Source organism: Coffea arabica, chromosome 6e, assembly GCF_036785885.1.
Source record: "Coffea arabica cultivar ET-39 chromosome 6e, Coffea Arabica ET-39 HiFi, whole genome shotgun sequence".
Classification (NCBI taxonomy): Eukaryota; Viridiplantae; Streptophyta; class Magnoliopsida; order Gentianales; family Rubiaceae; genus Coffea; species Coffea arabica.
In genome coordinates, this window is record NC_092321.1 from 60436235 (window position 1) to 60458260 (window position 22026).

General features: G+C 36.4%; 2 protein-coding genes across 3 annotated transcripts; one reads left to right on the plus strand and one right to left on the minus strand.

The window, feature by feature from the left end:
- Nucleotides 1-1568: 1568 nt before the first annotated feature.
- On the minus strand, nucleotides 1569-6082 carry LOC113697272 (proteasome subunit beta type-6). Its single transcript, XM_027216824.2, has 8 exons — nucleotides 5866-6082; nucleotides 5649-5725; nucleotides 4953-5008; nucleotides 4645-4717; nucleotides 3813-3924; nucleotides 3382-3455; nucleotides 2801-2875; nucleotides 1569-1991 (listed from the first exon to the last, which is right to left on the minus strand). The coding sequence occupies exons 1-8, from the start codon at nucleotides 5975-5977 to the stop codon at nucleotides 1860-1862; spliced, it is 711 nt and encodes a 236-aa protein (XP_027072625.1). The 5' UTR covers nucleotides 5978-6082; the 3' UTR covers nucleotides 1569-1859.
- Nucleotides 6083-9439: 3357 nt separating this feature from the next.
- LOC113695841 (DExH-box ATP-dependent RNA helicase DExH10) lies at nucleotides 9440-22012 on the plus strand. 2 transcript variants are annotated; one of them, XM_027215014.2, is made up of 17 exons: nucleotides 9440-9599; nucleotides 10132-11152; nucleotides 11439-11753; nucleotides 12123-12227; nucleotides 12315-12383; nucleotides 12679-12846; nucleotides 12955-13026; nucleotides 13112-13228; nucleotides 16854-17078; nucleotides 17235-17393; nucleotides 18437-18526; nucleotides 18683-18775; nucleotides 19095-19248; nucleotides 19574-19722; nucleotides 20228-20323; nucleotides 21009-21101; nucleotides 21646-22012. In XM_027215014.2, exons 2-17 carry the CDS (start codon nucleotides 10181-10183, stop codon nucleotides 21754-21756), a joined length of 2988 nt encoding a protein of 995 aa, XP_027070815.2. In that variant the 5' UTR covers nucleotides 9440-9599; nucleotides 10132-10180; the 3' UTR covers nucleotides 21757-22012. The 2 variants fall into 2 exon arrangements, with proteins under 2 accessions (XP_027070815.2, XP_071912014.1); XM_072055913.1 differs by having other exon boundaries at nucleotides 9449-9599; nucleotides 10424-11152.
- Nucleotides 22013-22026: the final 14 nt, after the last annotated feature.

The window sequence follows — 22026 nt, forward strand, 5'->3', positions numbered from 1 at the left end:
AAGATACTGCTTGCTGATATGATATGTCACGTGGTATACCATTATCAATTATCGATAATTAAGTAATTGTGATGAATTATACTCTATTTACTCTAAATGAAGTATTATTTATAACAATCACTTGATAATATGTTATCAGAGATAATGCACGATTTGAACATATACGTACTTTATATGATGTATTTAGTATTTTTCTGTAAGTAATAGGAAGGTTGAAGACTCTCAAAATGGCTATTTTTCGAACTCAAGTCATCACGCGAACAAGTGAGAACCACTATTAATCCTTCTTTTAACAAAAAAAAAAAAAAAAGTGTTTTCTTAAGGTTGGCATGGCTAATTTTTTTTAAGTTTGGCACATGTCCACTTCTGACTCTATCACACTTCAGAATTTAAAAAAAAAAAAAAAAAAATCACATCTAGGGGGCAGAGTAATATTTATTTTGGTACTGTTAGTAGGAATTGAATAAGGGAGCTTTACTGCTGGACTCACATGGTTGATCATTGACTCATATGAAGAATCATATGTTGACATTTAACCATTAGAGGAACTATATATATTATGGAGGAAGTTATTGTGTAGTCTGGCCAAAGTTGATAGCTAAATGTTAGTGCTATTATTTTTGCATTCCAAAGCTTGCTTGCATGGTGGGATTGTTGTGGCTAGACCCTGTAGGCAATAGAGGTCAACATAGAGACTCTATGTTTAGATAAAAGTTTGAATTAATTCGGAAGTGTAATATGCTGCTGGGTTGTATGGTACTATGCATATAAATTCCATTTCCCACTCTTATGGAATTAGTTGTGTATCAAGTACTGAATAAGTACCCACAATCTGATCAATTCATGAAATATCTTGAAATTTATTTCATGTTTGCTAGTGGAAAATTGAGAAATTTCTGCTAGACAAGCGCATTTATCTCTATTAAAACGGTGCGTTATGAAGCGTGAAATATGAGAGAAGGGGTGTCATAATTGGATGTTTTGAATAAAACGACCTTTTCATTTTTTTGTTTTCATATATATATATATATATATATAGGATAAAATACCAAAAAACTCCTTGTGATTTGCTAAATATTCAATTTAACTCCCTATAGTTTAGACACTTACACTATAATTCTCTGTGGTTTCAACTAAATTAAAAATTGGACGGAAAGCATCCAATTTAACAGTTATACATGAAATACCAATATTGCCCCTATATAAATGAACTCTCTATAGTTTGTCGAATGTTCAATTTAACTCCCTCTGATTTGAAAAACTACACTATAACTTCCTGTGATTTCGACTAAATTAAAAATTGAATGAATAGCACCTCACATATAGTAAGGGTAATATTGACATTTCACACACAACCGTTAGATTGGATGCTTTCTGTCTAATTTTCGATTTAGTCGAAACCACGACGAGTTAAAATGTAAGTTTCTGAATCAAAGGGAGTTAAATTGAACATTTAGCAAATCACAGGGAATTTTTTGGTATTTTACCCATATATATATGCTAAGGCCAAACTCAATCATCAAAGTCATTCAACAATGTCAGAACCAAAAATGCACAGTACAGTAATCTTCCCAAAAGCCTTCATTTTTAATTAGACCACATGCTAAAATATTTCCAAAGAACAACCACATGCTAAGGTGGTCTAGATGTATCAGCCATCCACACATCGAAGAGGGAACACAAGACTGCAATTAGATTCTGAACAAGCTACAGGACTTCAAGCTTTAATATTAAATAGGAAATAAGATATTGACTTCAAAGTTGCATGCGAAACTCAAAATGATTAAGAGGTTTATCCATCCAGTAAAGTGGCTAGATTTGCTGGATTGCCAGTTGAAAGTACACGAGACAACCTTCTTTCAACTAACCATTGGCTCAGGGTTAGATGTTGACAGAATATCCAGCAGTGACTCGTGGGGCTCTAATTCTTCATGCCAAAGGGGAAGCGAGTCACCAGGATAGAACTTTCTAGCAACTCCTTCGGAGTTAATCTGCAGAAAAGAAGTGTAGAACAAATGTTTTGGTAAGTCATCAGCAATGCATTTAGTGTGTCAAAAGGGAAACTAAGGCTCAAGATCTATTTATTCTCGTCAAAATCAGCCATTGAAAAAAAGCATACTAGAATCCATACATTCTCATCAAAATCAGCCATTGACAAAGATCCATACATTCTCATCAAACTTAGCAAGTTGCTTATGGTTCCAGAGAACAGAAAGAACAAATAGAGCAAATTTAATTTCTCAAAGAGTTGGAGTTGAAACCACTAAAGGTGTAAACCAAAATGAATTTAGCATAAACAAAATACGAAAACAAAACAATATCAAGCTGAAATAAAGTACTAAAACAACATAAATTAGGGGCCTGAAATAACAAAAGCACAAGAACACCATTAGATTATTCTCTCACATAATTCCATCTCCAACTCCTCCTTGTTCCGCATATAACATGCCAAATCCTAGAGACTTGGCTATATCCTTTTTTAAATGATTATTAAAAACTACAAACCGGGTATTCTTAAACAAAGATGATTATGTTTGTCAAAAAAGATTACACTAGTGAGTTTGTTTGGATAAGAGTTTATTTGGATGATTTATTTGAGATAATTATTATAGCACTTTTTGTGATGTGATGTATGTGAGATAAAAAGGTGATTGAGATTTGTGAAGCAAATTATTTTTTTTTCAAATTATCTCAATCCAAACATACTCACTGCAATTTAATATTGGCTAAATGTGAAGGCCCATTGATGACCAAGTACGTTGAATACAAACACAAGTAAAGTTGATGAGAATTAACTCACAGTCACAGTCCGAACTACACCACCACTGGCACCATCTCGAGCAATGGCAAGAGAAACAGCTTTGACCACCAATTGCTGCATACAATCACAAACATGAGAAAGAAAACTTAAGCACATATGTACAAGCCGGTAAAATTAGGATTTCTGACTCTATTTCTCTGGATGAGAAAATCAGAGGAGCAGCAGAGAGGTTAAATGATATGCTACACTGCTAATACGACACAAGAAGCACATATCCACATATTTTCCAGTAAAATATTCTCAGTGCTTGGAAAACTGTGCTACACTTCATAAAGATTCCAATGGTCCCCAAAAAAAAAAAGGAAAAAAAAGCATTTTCAAATAAACAAAGTTTAGAAGAAACATAAAATATCAGAGAAAAAAGAATTCCTAGGAAAGAAATATTCGGCCATGCGCAATTTTCATATAGGCAACCTTAAAATTCAACGTCATCTCAGAGATACATAAGATGACGCAAATTTATTAAGCCTTAATGTTAGATTATTGCCAGTTCAGTCTTTTAACGACAAAGTTATCAACATCTACATAGATTTGACAAAGAACTTGAAACAATTACAAACCTCAGCTTCTTCTTGGGTCATCCCTTCCTTCCACGCTTGGTCAAAAAAACCATACAAATACGAAGAGCCCGATCCTGCACACACAAGTAAGCAACTATCAAGTTAAAAACTAAGTTACTAGAATTCAAATTCACCATATTCCTGAAATCAAATGCTAAATATAAGTATTCTCAAATAAGTTTTTTCCACCAAACTGATTGACTTGCTTAGGCCATGCACAGCAATTTTTAAGAACCGTTGAAGGTAATATGATAGTTTAAGAAATGGGACAAAGTGCTCATGGTATTAGTTAATTGAAATTTAAGGAGATAGTGAGGAAAACACAGCACTTCTATCCCAACAGTTAACTGGCAGCAAATAATGCAGCAGGCCAGCATGAAAGGCTATTCTAACATATTGATCGAAGCATTAGCAGAAGAAAAATGGCATACCTCCAATAGCAAAAGGCTGTTCAATAATTGTACCTCCAAGAGGTACTCCATATATTTTACCTCCTTCATATTTGTCCCATCCACCCACAATGAGGCCAGCTTGTAGCATGTTCTGAAAATTTAGAATGCAACTGATGAACTAATCAGCTAAAATAGGTATCCATCTATAAAAACTTCAGGCGACAATGAAAAGCACATAACAAGCGTGATATTGAAATAAAACTCACGTGGGAAGAAGTTAATTCTTAATTTAATGAATATGCAGATCCAATATGACAGACATAATCATACATACAACAAAATTCGATAAACAATATAGATGGTGGTAATGATGCAGGTAAGCACACAGAAAACAGTTAAGTCTAGGTTGTCTTTGATATTTAGCAAGATTCGCCAAATCCTACTTTGATACCTTTTCAAGATAGTGCGCAATACACAACATATGAGTAAAGGTGATTTTTCTAAAGCCAATAAATATTTAGCTTGACAGCAGATAAAAAAAAAACTGAAAAACTAATAAACCAGCCTCCAGACAAACCATGGGAAAGGGGTCCCACTACTGTCATTGTAACTTCATTCTGACCAGTTTTTCAAGCTAATCAAATATTCTTGAAATAAATAAAAGAACCCATTCTAGTTCATGGAGTAGAAACATAGCAGATTCAGTATGTTTCTTGCTTTCATTTGTCAAATCTTTTGAAGGTCACATCAGATGGCTCAAATACAAACAAAACTAACTGTGGTTTGTCAGATCATCATGACTCATCAAACTGTAACCAATTCATATACTGATTCATCAAAAGATGGTACGAATTCAGAAAATTAAATGGACCTTGTTATTATAGGCTAGCAATCTGACAAGGTTTGCAGCAACTTTAACAGTTGTAGGTTGCCCAAGTTGTATCCTGGATCAATAATAATGCATAAAAATCAGAGAATGCATTAAAGATTGTAAAGTGGTAAGAGGTGAAGTTGCCTCCAGAATTCTAAAAATACCAACCTTAAACTTCTAGAGAAAGAAAGAGACAAATAATAATAATAATAATATTATAGTTTTCAAGGCACAAACTGTTTTTGGCAAATGTAAAGCATTGGTTCAATAATTAGTAGAGCTCCAGAATAAAGGATAAAGAAGCTTACGTGTGTTGATGGAGAAAGTAGCGAACATAGTCTGAGATAGTTTGGGTATCTGCAGCCTGAGAAAGGAGGATGAAATAAACTTAAAACAAACACCAAAACATGTATTAAAGAAGACATTATGAAACTCATTGTTTCCAATAACACTGTGGTCTTGTTGAATTATAGACATCAAGGATATTCCGCCTTCCAGTTTTTTAGGTTCGTCTCAAATTGAAATCAGAAAATATGCTATGAAAAAAGGCAATTCAGAGTTATCAAAATGATATTTTTTCCCAATGGGTAAAGACCAGTTTTAAAAGATTGAACCCTCATCACTGCCTAAAATATTAGACATAGTGCATCAAGTTTGTATAATAGCAAATAGCCAAAGATATAAATGAGAATGGGAGAAGTAATACATTATTGATGCAATTCAAACATATTGCCTTCACCATTACAAGAACATTTAAGTGAAATTAGACAGCCAAGTGGCACTAAACCTTAAAAAGAACTAAATCATAAGAACAAAACCAATCAAAGAAAACATAAACATAACTGCTTACTTCGATAAATTCAGATGATAATAGCTTGTATCATATTTCAAAGGTAATGATTCTTAAATTCAGAATGTTAAAACCCTAGAATAATCCAAACCCACATTCATATATTGCTTAAAATACAAAACATAACAATGTTATAGAGAGGGAATTTCAATACCGATCCGGAGCGGCACAAGTAGACATTATCAGTCAACTGAGTGATCTTATCAGAAGCCCTATTTGCCACATACATTCCTACACCCAAAAAATTCCCAGCAAAAATCAGCCAAACCAACAACATCAATCAAAATTATTTTAAAATGCATCCTTTTATGAACTCAATCAGCTAGAAACTAAAATTGGGGCCTCAAAGATGGAAACTTGGGAAAGATTACCGGTGCTGGTGCGAGAATCGGCGCCGAGGACAACGCCGCCGTTGTAGGTAACGCCGATTATGGTGGTCCCCGTCGAAAGAGGTGAATTGAGATCGCCTGAGTTCAGGTCCATGGTATCGTTGATGGGGAAGAAGAAGAGGATTTCTAGAGCTTTACTGGTATCGTCAATGCGGAAGAGGGGTTTCTTCAGCTTCACTTCAAAATTTTAGAAGACGCCAGCATCAGCTTTATGTATGGGCAGAAGTTGCTTGGGCGATGGGTAGGCTTGCCAATTGGGCTCATTGGCTTGAGCCCGGCTCGCTCGAGGCCCGGTTATTATTTCTATTGGGTTCGGGTTGTGAGAGTTCGTATGGATTAGCATTTTTTTCCCATAACTGTTTTATTTTTGGAGTACAATAACAACTCCAAATATACACGTACGATTTTAAATACAACTTATAAAAATAAAAATAAAAAATAATAAGATATTATCAAATTTTAAAACATTTTCTTCTTTCACCTACCACCACCACCACCATTATCACTATCTCTCCTTTTTTTTCTCCTCCATCTACACCACCATCCATTTCCTCCCTCCTTGTAATTTAAAAGATACCTTATTAAAATTTTAAATTCTAAAAATGCCTCATAATACATTCCAAAAAATACCCTTAGATACACTCTCACAAATATCTAACCATCTAAAATTTTTGAAAACACCCTCTAAAACAACTCCAAAAATACCAATTCATACAAAAAAAAAAAAAATCTACCACATTTTCTTCTTCCACCACACACTGCCACCTAGCACATAACACTACCGACCGCTGTCATCGCCATTATCGATTCCTTTCTCTCTCCTTATTCTCCTCTCTATCCTCTTTCTTCTTCTCCTTCCTCCTCCCCCCTCCCCCCTCCCTTCCCTTTCATTCCTTTTCCCCGTATCAGCAGCCTCCCTCTTCTCTCTCCATTTTCGATGGTGACTAGAGGGCCTAGTCGCCGTCGATCACAACTAGATTTGAATTCGATTATGACTAGTCATGGAAAGAGATGGGGAAAAAGGAAAGAAGGGGAGGAGGAGGAGAACAAAGCAGATTAAGGGAGAAAAAGAGGGAAATAGAGGAATGAGGAAGGAGGAGGAGGGACGAGACGGTAGTGGTGGGTGGCAATGGGTGATGTTGGAGAGTGGTGTGAATTTTTAAAAATATCCAAAAAAAGTTTTAAATTATAAAAATACCTCAAAATATATCCCAAAAGCACCCTTAAAAACATCATAATACATTTAAAGTGAAAGTTTTTCAGATATTATATTATAGTAAGATTTTTGAAAAATATCCCTAAAAATAACTAATATAAACAGAGCTCTAATCCATAAGGATATGATATTTCTTTTTCAAAAACAATAGGAGATTTTCTTAATGACAAAATTATAATACACTTAATGAACAAGGGCTCAATGTGAGCTATACAAAAATTTACTGATGGTGCATTTGATAAAACTGAAATCTGAAAACTAAAGTTTGAAATCTAAAATTCAAAATCTGAATCTATTAAATTATTGAATTGTTAAGTATTAAATCTAATACATGTGGGTGCATATCACATTCAGTGATAAGTGAATAGCTTATCATTTAATTTTGGAAGCACGTTTTGCCTAGAAAATTCAGTGCCACTTAATTAATTTAAATGTTCAATTTTTGATTATCAAACGGTTTGAATATATTAAGATTTGAATCCATTATATTTAAATACTGAACTAGGTTATCAAATAGGGCCTAAGACACTAAGGATTTAGGAATTCCTCACCAAAAGTTGTGCTTTGAGCAACTTTGCTCAATTTTTTACGTAGTCTATTCTATTCAATAATTGGACAATCAAATGAGCATTTCCTAAACATTGAGCTAAAATCCTTGATGTCCTCTAGGTGTGCAGAAATTCTAATGTCGCTTGAGGATGGTTTGCTGATTAGACTTAGGATTTGGTTGCAAGATGTGTGGACTTTGACACTCTCCCATCCTTGATCCTTGACCTTACTAAAGGCCAATTTAATGGCCTATAAGTAGTCCAGAATCATGGAATCGGTACTTCTTTCCCTTAGTTTCCATGTCGCTTGCAACTGGTTTTGGTTGTTTTCAACAAAAATTCCAATCCCCACGTTTTAACCTTCCTTGTGTTGCCCTATTTCCACACATATTTTTAGTGTATTTTCTTCTTTTGCAAACCTTTGTTCTTGTTTAGAAGCTACTTCTATTTCTGAAATACTCATCTTTGTTGGTGTGTATTATGTTTGTTTATATTCCTCCCAATCATTCACTACTTTTTTGTATTACTTCCATAGGGTGTCTCTCTTTATCTTTGAACTCCCTATCATTTCTAACCTTCCATATCTACCACAATATATCCACTGTCAAAGCAATGTGCTCCATGCCGTCCTTTCTTCTCTTTGCTTGCATTAGTCTTGTCCACTAGCTCTTGAAGTTACCTATGTGTGCATATAACCTATCCCATTGAAGGGGGCCCATTTTCCATATCACTCTTGCTTTTCCACATTGAAAGAAAAGATGTTCCAGTGTCTTAGCCTCCTCACCACAATTCTTGCAAATCAGTTCTCTTTTTCTGGTTCTTGTGAAAATAGTTTTTCTAACTGGTAGGACTTGATTTAGGCATTTCCAAATGAACAGTTTCTGCTTATGCTTGATTTTCATTTTTCATAACTATTTCCATGCCCTTTCTTTCTCTCTTGCATAGCTTGTCTCTCTCTCTCATTGTTGGCCCTTCTTTCTTGTTGTTTTTTCTCACTAGTCATTGCTTCATATGCTGATCTAATTGTATACTACCCTGCACTGCTATGGCTCCAAAAGTAGCTGTTTGGCCTTCCTGCTAGGCTTATAGGTATTTTAAGGATTTTTCCTGCTTCTTCTGAGCAAAAGATCCTGAAAATGAGTGTTATGTTCCATCTGAAATTAGTTCTTCCACTTTGTTTAGCTTGCAATCATGAGGGTTAGGTGAATTTAATTTTTCACCCCTGCAATCTTCCCAGATTCTTGTACTTCTTCCATTTCCAAAATTTTTTTTGGCACTCTTATTTACCTCTTCTCTTGCTCCCATTAAACTTTGCCATATCCAAGATGCATTATTCTTTTCTTTGCAGTTTAGAATTGAATCTTTGGGATAGTACTTTACTTTCATGACTTTACTCACCAACAGATTTGGGCGTGTTAGTACTCTTCATATTGTTTACCAAGCAATGCCTTATTGAATCTTTGAAAATCCCTAAATCCTAGTCTTGCATTATACTTCTCTATTGTTAACCTTTTTCAAAGTACCAATGAATTTTTCCTTTTCATTCTCTTCCCCCCACTAGAAATTTGCCATCAATGCACTCATCTTTCTGCACAGTTTTACAAGAAGCTTGAAACATGACACTGCATACATAGTAGTGTCATTTTGCTTTTTCAAAGCCAAAAAAAGAGTTAACGGGCCTACAAATGAGCCGGGCCTATACTCATACACGAGGCGAGATAACTGAAGCCCAAGTACAAACTCAAGCCCAAGCAGCCCAATCCTAAAGCGTGTAGCTTTGGACCACTGGTCTTAACTCTTAAACCTGAGAGGTAATTTCTTACCACGCCAGATTTCCCGTTCCCACCAGCAAGAGCTCCGGCCCGGACAGCTCTCTACCTCTCCTTCTCCCTCCACCAAATTTCAAAAAGTTTCCGGCCACCGGCGGCCTTGTTCGACTCCATTTATCAAAGGTAAGATTAATTTCCCGAAAATTTGAAGAAATTACCCTTTTTCCCGTTATTTTCTGCTCTTGCTTATATCTTTTGCTGCATTTACCTTTTGATTCTGCACAATGTTTCCTTTTGCCGCCATTGAAATCTGTACATGCATGCGAACAAAGCATAATAATGAACTAAACATTACTTCTTTTCGATTTCTCAGTCGAATAAACATAGGAATTTCAGCTTGGAAGTTGCATATATTGAATATTGACACATGTGTGTGTGTGTGTTTTGTGTTTCGTTGTGGTTAGGGCTTTTATGTGGTTAAACGAGATTGTAAACTGAATTGAAGAATGTGTATTATGCGGTAATGCCCTAAAATTGGGAAGGTTTTACTTTTCGTAGCATTTTTATTTGTTTTGTCCACGTTGAAGTAAAAACCCTAGCTTTAGTTGCTAATATTTTGATGTGTAGGGAGAGAGAAAGAAAGGAGCAGAAATGCTTGTTAGAGTTTGTTTTAAGATTTTTTATCTTTTTTCTTTCTCCCTGGTTTTGGGTGCAGAGTATCGGAGTGTATTAAGGGTTTCTATTAGAAGCTGTAGCAGTTAGGAATGGAGGGGACTCCGAATAATGGGAAACGTAAACAGCCTGAAGAAGATTTAGAAAATGACGAGAATTTGAAGCAGGATTCTGCGTCAAAAAGGCGTACTTTGTCTAGGACATGTGTCCATGAGGTGGCTGTTCCGAGTGGGTATAGTTTGAGTAAAAATGAGTCGATTCATGGGACGCTTTCGAATCCTTTTTATAATGGGGAGATGGCTAAGACATATCCATTTAAGCTTGATCCCTTTCAGGAAGTTTCTGTGGCGTGTTTGGAGCGGAATGAGTCTGTTTTGGTGTCGGCACATACTTCTGCTGGGAAAACTGCTGTTGCTGAGTATGCAATTGCAATGGCTTTTAGGGATAAGCAGAGGGTTATTTATACTTCTCCTCTCAAAGCCCTGAGCAATCAGAAGTATAGAGAGTTGAACCAGGAGTTTTCAGATGTTGGATTGATGACAGGTGATGTAACACTCTCGCCGAATGCAAGTTGTCTGGTGATGACAACCGAGATTCTGAGGGGCATGCTCTACAGAGGTTCTGAGGTTTTAAAAGAAGTTGCCTGGGTTATATTTGATGAGATTCATTACATGAAGGACCGTGAAAGAGGGGTTGTTTGGGAGGAAAGTATAATATTTCTACCTCCTGCTATCAAGATGGTTTTCTTGTCAGCTACAATGTCAAATGCTACGGAGTTTGCGGAGTGGATATGTAATATACACAAACAACCCTGTCATGTGGTTTATACAGATTTCCGACCAACACCTTTGCAACATTATGTGTTCCCTATGGGCGGATCTGGCCTTTATCTTGTTGTGGATGAGAATGAGCAATTCAGGGAGGATAATTTTGTGAAGTTGCAAGATACATTTACAAAGCAGAAGCTGGGAGATGGCAACAAAAGTGCGAATTCCAAAGGAAGTGGCAGAATTGCAAAAGCTGGAAATGCTTCTGGTGGTACTGATATTTACAAGATTGTCAAGGTCCAATTGCACTGTATTAATTACTTTTGTATTCTGTTTCTCTACTAATATTCCACTTTGCACTTGGGGTTTCAATTCTGAACTACAACTTCTATTGACTATGTAGCTACTTTTAACTTCTGTACAATCAAATCGCTAATCGCAACTTAAATTGTTAATTTTTATCTTATCCTTCCCCGTTAGTTCTTATCTGAAATTCTGTGTGTAGGCTTCCTTTTTTCTCCTTCCTTGTATTGGTGATATGTTTTTTAAAAACTCTGAAATCCAAATGTTGATTATATTTCAGATGATTATGGAACGTAAATTTCAGCCAGTAATAATTTTTAGCTTCAGTAGAAGAGAATGTGAACAACATGCAATGTCCATGTCCAAACTTGATTTTAACACCCAGGACGAGAAAGATGTGGTTGAGCAAGTTTTCCGAAATGCGGTGCTCTGCTTGAATGAGGAAGATAGAAGCTTACCAGCAATTGAACTGATGTTACCACTGCTTCAAAGGGGAATTGCTGTTCACCATTCTGGCCTACTCCCAATTATCAAAGAATTGGTGGAACTCCTCTTCCAAGAGGGACTTGTTAAGGCTCTCTTTGCCACTGAGACGGTAACATTGTAACTGAAAAGTAATTTGGCTTTTTTTAATTTAATGTATCCCCAATTTCACCTTGTTTACTTCCAAAAGTAGAAGGTGAGAGCCCTTCAGCTGAGGATCTTATCTCATTATTTTGATGTTAAAAAAGCTGCTTTGAAAAAATATTCATTTGGAAAAACTTTTGAAAATTCAAATGGCGTTTTTGTCTTAGAAGTTTTGGACAGTAAACACTTTTTTTTACAAAAGTCTGTAGCTTAAAACAAGCTAAAAGCATGAGACAACGGCAAAAACAGATACCTTATAGAGCTTCAATTAGTTGATTTAAGTGAATACAGAAGCATGTCACAAGATAATAGTAATTGTTAGATTGCTATCTTATAGTTTGCAATGGGATTAAACATGCCGGCAAAAACTGTGGTGTTTACGAGTGTCAAAAAATGGGATGGTGATAGTCATCGGTTCATTGGTTCTGGTGAGTATATCCAGGTGAGTAAGTGCCATATCATTCTATCATAAATTCATTGTGTTTCCTTTCAGCATTTGATCTCAGAAATTTCATTGGGTTTTCATCAGATGAGTGGAAGAGCTGGTCGACGTGGCAAAGATGATCGAGGAATCTGCATTATAATGATTGACGAGCAGGTGGTTAACTAACTAGATTATACTTATGATAGTGTGTTATTTTCAAAGAGAGCTAATTCAAGTTCATAGTATGCATTTCATGGGCTCTGGATTGCCTTTCCTCAAGATCGAGCTTTTCCTTTCATTTTTCTTTTCTTGCTGGCTATTGGTTATTTCCCATTAGTCTTACTTTACTAATTAGAGCAGTCAAGTGTGCATTGAAGTGAATCATTCTTTATTCTTTTTATAAATGTTTCCAAAATGTAGAACTTCAAATATTTGTGGTGACTGGTGCATGTTTTGGTCTGGATTCTAGATGGAGATGAATACTCTTAAGGACATGGTTTTGGGCAAACCAGCCCCACTGGTCAGCACTTTCAGGCTTAGCTACTACTCTATCTTGAACTTGATGAGTCAGGCTGAGGGACAATTTACAGCTGAGCATGTGATCAAGAATTCATTTCTCCAATTTCAGTATGAAAAGGTTTGCATCTTGATTATAAGTTGTTAACTTCCAACAGAAAGAGGGAATATTGTTTACAATTTACTTAGCACACTTTACAATTTCTAAACCTTATTTCCCCCTTTCTAGGCTTTACCTGATATAGGAAAAAAGGTATCCAAGTTGGAAGAGGAAGCTGCAAAGCTTGATGCCTCAGGGGAGGTATACAATTTTGCTAATGTGCTATCATTTTATGTTCTTTCTGATCCACATTAGCTCCTGATATCGTTTTTGTATCTATTTTTAGGCTGAAGTTGCTGAATATCATAAACTAAAGCTGGAGATAGCGCACCATGAAAAGAAATTGATGGCTGAAATAACACAACCTGAAAGAATTCTTTATTTCCTGCAGCCTGGAAGGCTGGTATGTTGTGAAAGGTTCTTCTTATCAAGAACTCTTAACAGTTCAAAATTGGTTTCAATAGAAGTTTGTTTTCTTGATGTTAATCTTCAATTTTCAGTTAGAATGTTCTAGGTACTCTGGTTGCATATATCATGGTTGAAGTTGTGTTTATTTTTGTATTTTCATTAGAAATTTATAATCCTAAAACTGGATATGTGGTGGTCGAAAAACCCTCTGTCAAGGAGTTGCAACGTATCCTGTGATTTTCTATAATAGTGAACATAGATTATGACTGATATAATGCAGTTTCTGAATAGAATAACAATTAAATTTACGACTCTACTTTCAGATTTTGGGGAAAAAGGGCTACTTTTATTGGAAAATGGAGTTGTATAGGTTACTTCCTGGAAGGTGTTCAAGGATGTTCTTTAGAACTTCTTCAATTTTGTTCTAACACGTTACCATGAATTGCGGAAGGGCTGAGTCTGAAACTTAATTACAGATTGAGTTGAGAAATTCTAAATTATTCTGATTTTAGCTGAATTTCCTCGAGGATTAATTTTTCTCGAACAGCTTAAGTAAGCTAGGAAGCATGGACACTTGTAGGAGTTTGATGTGCATCTATCTAGGCATGAGGTGGCATGACTTAGAAGCATAAAAGCATTCCCCTATTTTGTTGATTGCCAACAGGCTATGGGATGGAGGATGTCATAGGACAAATGCTGCAAAAGGAATACCTTTAAATATATGAAATAAGCTCATCATTAAACTTAATGTGCACATTCACCTATTACCCACATTTTCTCTACGCTGCTGACTAAGTGCACAAACTTTTGTCAAAACGTGTGCTTCATGTGTTTTTGAGTTTTGAAGCTTTTGTTATAGAAGTTACTTTGAGAAAGTGCTCTCTTCATGGGAATAAAATAGGGAAAAATGTTCGTCACATTTTCACCATTTTGATTTTTAGATTTTTTTTTAAATGATTAAATGCACATGTGATGAACATGGTAGAAAGTTGCCATACAGAGGAGGAACATGAAGCCACATTTCTTAGTGGCTACATGTTGCCTAATGGGGAAAAAACGATTTAAGGTTCCTTTTGTAAGTTTTTTTTTTTTTTTTGAGTTCCTTTTGTATGTTAGTTTACTACCACCTCATGTCACATTGAAGTAACCAACTTTTGAATGTCAATGTGTAGTAGATATGGTATTGCTAGATACAAGAAGCTGCGTGCACCTTTTGCTTATTTTCTAGATTCATTCTGAGAATCAGATTCCCCTGCATTCATTCATGTCTGAAGCTAGTCTTGAAAGGCAAGAAATAAGGAGAGGCAGAAACATAGTTACATACCTTGTGGGTTAGTTTCTGCAGCCTCACGGTCAAGCCAGTTATTGGAGTTTGAGAACATTTACTATGGCGAATAATTTAATCTTGACAGCTATTATTGGAGATCTTTGTTCTTTTGGTATCTTTTCTTTCAATCATAGGATCTTAAAGCGGAAATACATTGGACTATGAATTAACAGATAATTTAACATTTAGTAAGTGCACTGCTGGTGGAAGTTAAATGTGAGACTCTTCATCATATTAACATTCTTGCCAATAAACAAGGTGCCCTTGGCCGCTGTTGGACCTCTCTGTGCAATTGTTTGAGATGAAGACATGGTAGCTGAAAGTATTGTAGGTGAGTTCCTCTGCATTTCATGGATAGCCGGTCATGTGGATCTGATCTGTGGTCTTTATCTTACCAATAGACCTTCTGTTTTATCTTTAGAGGATATCAGCTATAGGTCAGTTTTTTCTGCAGGGGCTTAGGTTGTCTTCTTGATCAAGTAGATGTGGGACCAAGACCTAGAGTTGTTCGACAATTTGTGCTGTAATGCTCTATGTCAAAGTTTTCCTTAAATCAAGTTCTATGTTAGAGTCTACATACATTTACAGCTCATGGGCAAATTAGCAAATTATTTCCTGGCAAAAATATATGAATTTTCATGCTAAAATTTTTTATGATGCAGGACAAAGGGCGACTTTTCCTAAGAGTACATAGTAGGCAAAATTTAGGTTTTGGCAGGGTTCCACCGATGGAGTGCCTGGTTAAATTTTTGAATGCAACGTGTTTAACTACCTTTTAAGACACAGATTGAAGTTCGATCCGAAAAAATTATTATAGCCCTCTATAACAGTTGCCACACTTGATAATGACTCATTCATGTAGGATGGTGGGAGAAATATTCACATGATTACGATAATAACATCTCAGAAATCTCCATGGGTTATTACTTTTATGCTTTAGCTGCAATTGAAGAAATATCTCAGGATAATTGCTCAATCTATACTGCAGCAGAAGATTTACGTTAGTTTCTATAGCAAAAGTGACCTAGAGAATATTTGTATTGTGACAGATACTTGGACTTTTACGTCAAAAGGAGGACTGATGACTCTTATAGAAGACACTTGGAGGTCTTTCTCTGAAAATTACCATGGCTTCCTTTCTATTATCTGAAAGACCAAAACGTGCTCGACTCCTATAGCTTAAGTAATCCAGCTCAATATTAAAGTTAATTTGAAATAAGCTGGAGAAGATACTTAAATTGTTGTTGTTGAGAATTGGAAATACCCATATTACAAGGCATTAAGTGGATGCAACTCAAAAATACAAAATAATTTGCAACTGACACTTTAGTAACGTGAATTCACAAAGTAGAGGTTGTTACGGAATTAGGGCTGCAAATGAGCTGAGTCGAGTCGAGTTTTGAACTTATCGAGCCGAGTTGGACTTGCTATGTGCGAGCTCGAGTTCGATCTCAAGCTCATCGAGCCAAAAAAAATGAAGCTCGAGCTCAACTCGACTTAGGAAAAGGAAAGTTCGAGCTCAACTCATTCTGGCTTGCGAGCAGCTCGAGTTTCGCTCAACATTCTGGCTCGCGAGGAGCTCGAAGTCAGCTCGATTTTAATTGATGTAGGGGCATTTTTGTAATTTCACATTAACTCAAGCTTTTCGAGCGGCTCTTTGAGCAATTGAGCCTAACAAATGGCTGCTCAAGTTCGACTTATATATATTAATGCTCGGCTCGAGATCGGTGTTGACTCTCAAGCCAGCCCTATACGGAATGGAGTGCTGATCTAGATTTCTGTGCTTTCTTTTTAAAACCTTGTTTTTCTTTCTCTTGTTAATGTCCAAAAGATGCAAAGGAGCCCCATCCCATATTCTGGACTTCACTTGTCTCCTTCTGTGGTGCTCCAGCTTTGCAAATGGGTATCAGCAGATCAGTCACATGCAGGTTGAAGGCCTTGTGAATTACCCTCTCTGATGTACCTTTGAGATGCTAGTTCTGTGTCTTAAACACATTGACTATTTAATTTCATTTATCAAGTTGTTATAGTATTTATCCTGGTTTTTGAGTTATGGCATTGCATTTATTGGCACATCTATTCCTCACCTTTGCTTTCTTCTATTCCAAGGTTCATTTCCTCTTTTTCTTGAGTTGGGGGAGGGGGGTTGTTGGTTGGGGGAGGATGAGGTACTTTCATCTGACCTTTTCCTTTTAGAATCATACTGATTGAGTATTTGTCCTCCTCTTCTCCAGCAGTTTTGATCAATTTGCCACTCTTTATGCCGTGCTCATGTTATTCTCTTGACTTGCAGGTGAAGGTGCGCGAAGGGGGAACAGATTGGGGATGGGGAGTTGTTGTCAATGTGGTGAAAAAGTCCCCACCAGCATCGGGTTCTTTGCCTGCTGCATTGGCTTCGGCTCGTGGTAATAGCTACATTGTGGATACTTTGCTTCATTGCTCACTTGGATCAAGTGAAAATGGTTCTCGTCCCAAGCCATGTCCCCCTCGTCCTGGAGAAAAGGGAGAAATGCATGTGGTGGGTAGATAACTAATGCAATTGAAAGATTTTTGCATCTTTGAGTGATGGGCTAACATTCCCCAATTTGAGAATGCCATTATTAGTGTTCGATATATTTTTGGAAGTTAAGATGCAATATGTGCACAGATAAGGCATGTTCTTTTTATCCTTCAGGTTCCTGTTCAGTTGGGCCTAGTTTCCACCATCAGCAAAATCAGAATATCAATTCCTTCAGATCTTCGGCCACTTGAAGCTAGGCAAAGTACGCTGCTTGCAGTACAAGAGCTAGGGAAACGTTTTCCACAAGGCTTGCCAAAGCTTAATCCTGTGAAGGTATATGGGCATGGGCACTCTGATGAATTTTCTTGGTGTGCAATATTTGCTTGTATAGATATTATCAAGCATGACATACACATTTTGATGTCCCATGCAATTTATGTGTTCCATGTTATTGAGTTTTTTTTTTTTCTCTGGCGGATTGGGGAGGGTGGAAATTGGGTTGGTTCCTCAATAGCTTGTGTGTATTTAATTTGGGATGGGTATGGCGACACTGAAAAAGGTGAATCCCATCAACGATTTTACATGCCTTTATGAAGAATTGTAGTCATATATTACTATTTCATGAAGACAGTTGGAGCACCATCAATCTTCTGACTTTTTGCTGAATTTTCACTATTTTTTTGTGGTGCAATTTTTTCTGCCTGCAGTAGCATTTTGTTGTTATTCTAATAACATTGGGCAGCAATTGGAATTGGGTCTTGGATGTTTAAGATGTTTAGGGGCATAGTTGTCTTTTTTTTTGTGATTGATATCGCTCCCTTTCTTTCAGAAGAAGGTCCACCATCCATACAAAGGGACACATAACCATAAAATATTACTCTAAAGCTCTATGCAACCAATGAGTAGGAAAGGGCCAACATGCTATTAACTTTTATTCGGTTTGTTTGAGCCCCTTCTGTGACTTGCTTCATGCTTTTTCGTTAGAATACTATTTTCTTCAAGTGTTTGTTTATAGTCATGCCCAGATGAAGCATGGGTTGCATTTGGAAATGGATTTTTTTTTGTTTGGGGGGGGTTATTGATTTATGTCTTTTGTCTTTCTATGTGGCTGTGAATGTTGCATCCTCGCACCCTTCCTCCTTTTTTGTCCCTTTCATGATGCTTCGTTTCTGTGTTATATTGTAGATACTCTTGCTAGTTCAATGATCATGACAGAAGAATCTTTACTTAATTTGGTAGATATGTGTTACTAGTAGACATCTTTTCTTCTTATCTAATTCTAAGATGCATGTAAAAGATGTTATTTTTAGCAAAATATTTAGGTAATTTATCTCTTCATCTGTTTCTTTTTTACTTTAAGCTACATTCTTTGGCAGGACATGGGCATAGAAGATCCTGAAATTGTGGAGCTGGTAAATCAAATTGAGCAACTTGAACAGAAATTATTTGCTCACCCAATGAACAAGGTTTGTCAAACATTTTGCCATTTGCATGTACTTCTAACTTGACTATGTTACACCAGAAGGTGATTACAGTAAGCTGTCCTGAAAGTCATGGAAATTTCCTATTTTTGAACCCCTCATTTGATGGCCTACTTTATTGCGGTGCATGAACTTTTGTAGTCCCAAGATGAACATCAACTGAAAAGTTTCCAGCGAAAGGCAGAAGTAAACCATGAAATTCAACAGTTAAAGACAAAAATGCGTGATTCTCAGGTACTTTTTCTTCCACATTGGGTCCTCTTGCACTTAGATCTTGAAGTTGATGATCAATGAAGTCTGGGGTTCATTTGGACAGTATTATTTTTCCACTTTGTTGCATTTTTGTGTCTGACATACTATAGTTGGTTTATTTATTATTGTTTAAGTCGTTTGTTTGAAGTGAGAGAATTGATTGTTTTTAAAGTTTACTTCATGGATTTGGTGATATCATTTTGCTACATCATACCTCTTGACGATTAGCAAATTGGGCATCTATATTTTGGCATAATTCATAAGCCAATAGCTTGATTTGTCCTGTTTCTCATGTTTTCAGCTTCAAAAATTTCGCGATGAACTCAAGAATCGTTCTCGTGTATTGAAAAAGCTGGGCCATATTGATGCTGATGGTGTTGTCCAGCTGAAAGGACGGGCAGCCTGCTTAATAGACACAGGAGATGAACTCCTTGTTACTGAATTAATGTTCAATGGTAAATCTCTTTCTGGTTCTTAAAACTTCTATTGTACTTTGTTTGGTTCTTTACATAATTTTTGTTGGGATAAATATGTGGCCCCCCAACTTTGGCTTAAAAACTAATTTGTATAGTGCAAACATATATTGGCAACCATAATCTAGTTGAAGTCTGTGTCCATGGTAATAATTTGTGCATTTTTGAATCTGCAGCATCTGATTATCGCCCTTCAAATCGTAGTCAATACTGCCTTCTGTTGATTGCTGTAAATATTAGTTATATTACCATTCAGGAATTTATTCTAACTAATATTCTGAATCTTTTTTTTTTCTTTGGCCGGCAGGAACATTCAATGAGCTGGACCATCACCAAATTGCAGCTCTGGCAAGTTGCTTTATACCGGGAGATAGATCAACTGAGCAAATACATTTGAGAATGGAACTTGCTAGACCATTACAGCAGCTCCAGGACAGTGCAAGAAGAATAGCAGAGGTTTGTGTGATTCATCTTAATCTCAGTCCTTTAATCATGTTTCCAAATTCTCACTAACTCCAATTGATTTCAGTGGGCTCTTGATAACTTATTAAAGTTTTGTTACAATGAATATTCTCCTTTGTTTTGATCTATTGATAGATATATGCTGTGTTCAATGGTTATGCCTCACATGCTTTTGAAAATCTTGCATTAATTATTGCATTATTGGTGTACCTGTTTGTCCAGCCTTTCCTTGTATGATAGTGATATCCTAATCCAAGTTTTTCTTAGGTGATATCCTAACCCAACTGGTTGACTGCTTGGTCTTCTTTGAAGTTTGAACTTCAGCTCTAAAACATTTTCATCTTTTTATGCTAGATTTAATATATCATGAATGGAATGATGTTGTTTTATATTGCCATTCAACCAGACACAATCTAGAAATTAATAGCGAAGTTTGGAGAAAATTGATCTCTACAAGTGGCACATATACATAATGCCAGTTGTATCCTCTGTTTTACAGATACAACATGAATGCAAATTGGAGATAAATGTGGATGAGTATGTGGAGGCATCCATACGACCGTATTTGATGGATGTAATTTATTGCTGGTCAAAGGTTAGTGAAATGTGCTGTATGGAATGCTGATAGTCATGATTAAGTGGTGGAAATGCAACCATTTTTAGCAGCCTCATGGTGTCAGTTCATGTTTTCGCTCCGTGGTTATGTTTTAGTATTTTTATGACTCTGTGAAGTTGTCTCTGACTTTACTTTTTCGTTTTTTAAGTGTAGATTTTTCTTTTGAATGCATTATGTTGTGGTGGTGTGTTGGAGCCACAAAGCTTTAATATAATCATGATCAAGTTTGGAAACTTCTATAGTTCTCTGCCTTTGGTTTTAGAATCAGTTGAAAATGTGGAAATTTGAGCATCTGCATTCATGCTTGCCTTATCATCTATTTACTCTTAAAGGTACAATATATTAAATTGTTAAAAAATGATGATCTATGTATTGTCAAGAACAGTCTAATTAATTTATTCAGCTGCCTTCGCTTCATATTTATTTAATTTATTTGGAGATTTCGTTTCCAAAATCACTTTGTATATTGTTTTGGGTGTTGGTCACATTCAGAATTTATTTGTTCCATGCTCTCACACACACACTCTCTCTCTCTCCAACCCCCCCCCCCCCCCCCAAAAAAAAAAAACAAAAACCCCCCTACCAAAAAAAAAAGATACAGAATCAGTTATCTGTCTGTTGAGTGACTTGCGGTTTATTAAAATTTCATTTTTCCTTGCTCCAGGGAGCATCTTTTGCTGAGGTCATACAAATGACTGATATTTTTGAAGGTAGCATTATACGGCTAGCTAGAAGGCTTGATGAGTTTTTAAACCAGGTAAATATGGTCATGGTTTACAGCAACCTCTTATTTTCTAATTCATTGAGTAGGAAATGGTTGACAATCTGGCAGTCAGATATCAGGACATGTTGCATTTGTTTTATCAGCAGAAAGTAAGATCGTGGTGAGTAGAATCAGATGATAGGACAGAGGGACAAGGAGTGGTGATATTCCTGTTGTCTTTGGAGTTGGAGTACATCCTATCTTGTTCTGTATTGAAATGGGAGTGTGTTTTGAGTCTCAGTTATTGGCTGATGTTGAATATTAGTACCTGCACAATGCATTTCTGCTCCTCCTCTCTGCCTTGTTAGTTGAAATTATTGAGTGGTGGTTTGTGTGGATAACTCGTGAATTTAGGATCTGATTCTCCTCGCATTCCTGAAAATGAATGACATTCCATTCAGATTACAGCCGTTCAAGCATTTCTTTCTCATTGAAATAGCCGCTGCAACGTTTTGCATAGTTCTCGATGGATTTCAGCTTGAATTACAGCTTGAGATGTTCTGACATTATCATGATCATTTTTTTGCGGTGCCTGCAGTTGAAAGCAGCTGCGCTTGCTGTGGGAGAAGTTGATTTGGAGAAGAAGTTTGCTGCAGCCAGTGAAAGCCTCCGCCATGGTATCATGTTCGCAAACTCTCTTTATCTCTAAACTTGTATACCGGTGGTCCTATGCTGTATATTTTAGAGCTTTAGTACTTTTTTGCATCAGAAATTAGCGCCCATTCTGGAAGCGCTTAACCAGTTAGCGCCTTTACATGTGTAGCTCAACGTCGTATAGATTCAGAGTTGTAACTTTAGCGGTCGTAAAAGGAAGGAAAATTTAGTGAATTTTCAGAGATCTAAAGAGTTCCCTCTGACATTGTATACATGTTGAATATATGTAACATGACAAAGTAAGTTTTGCATTTTTGATCAAACT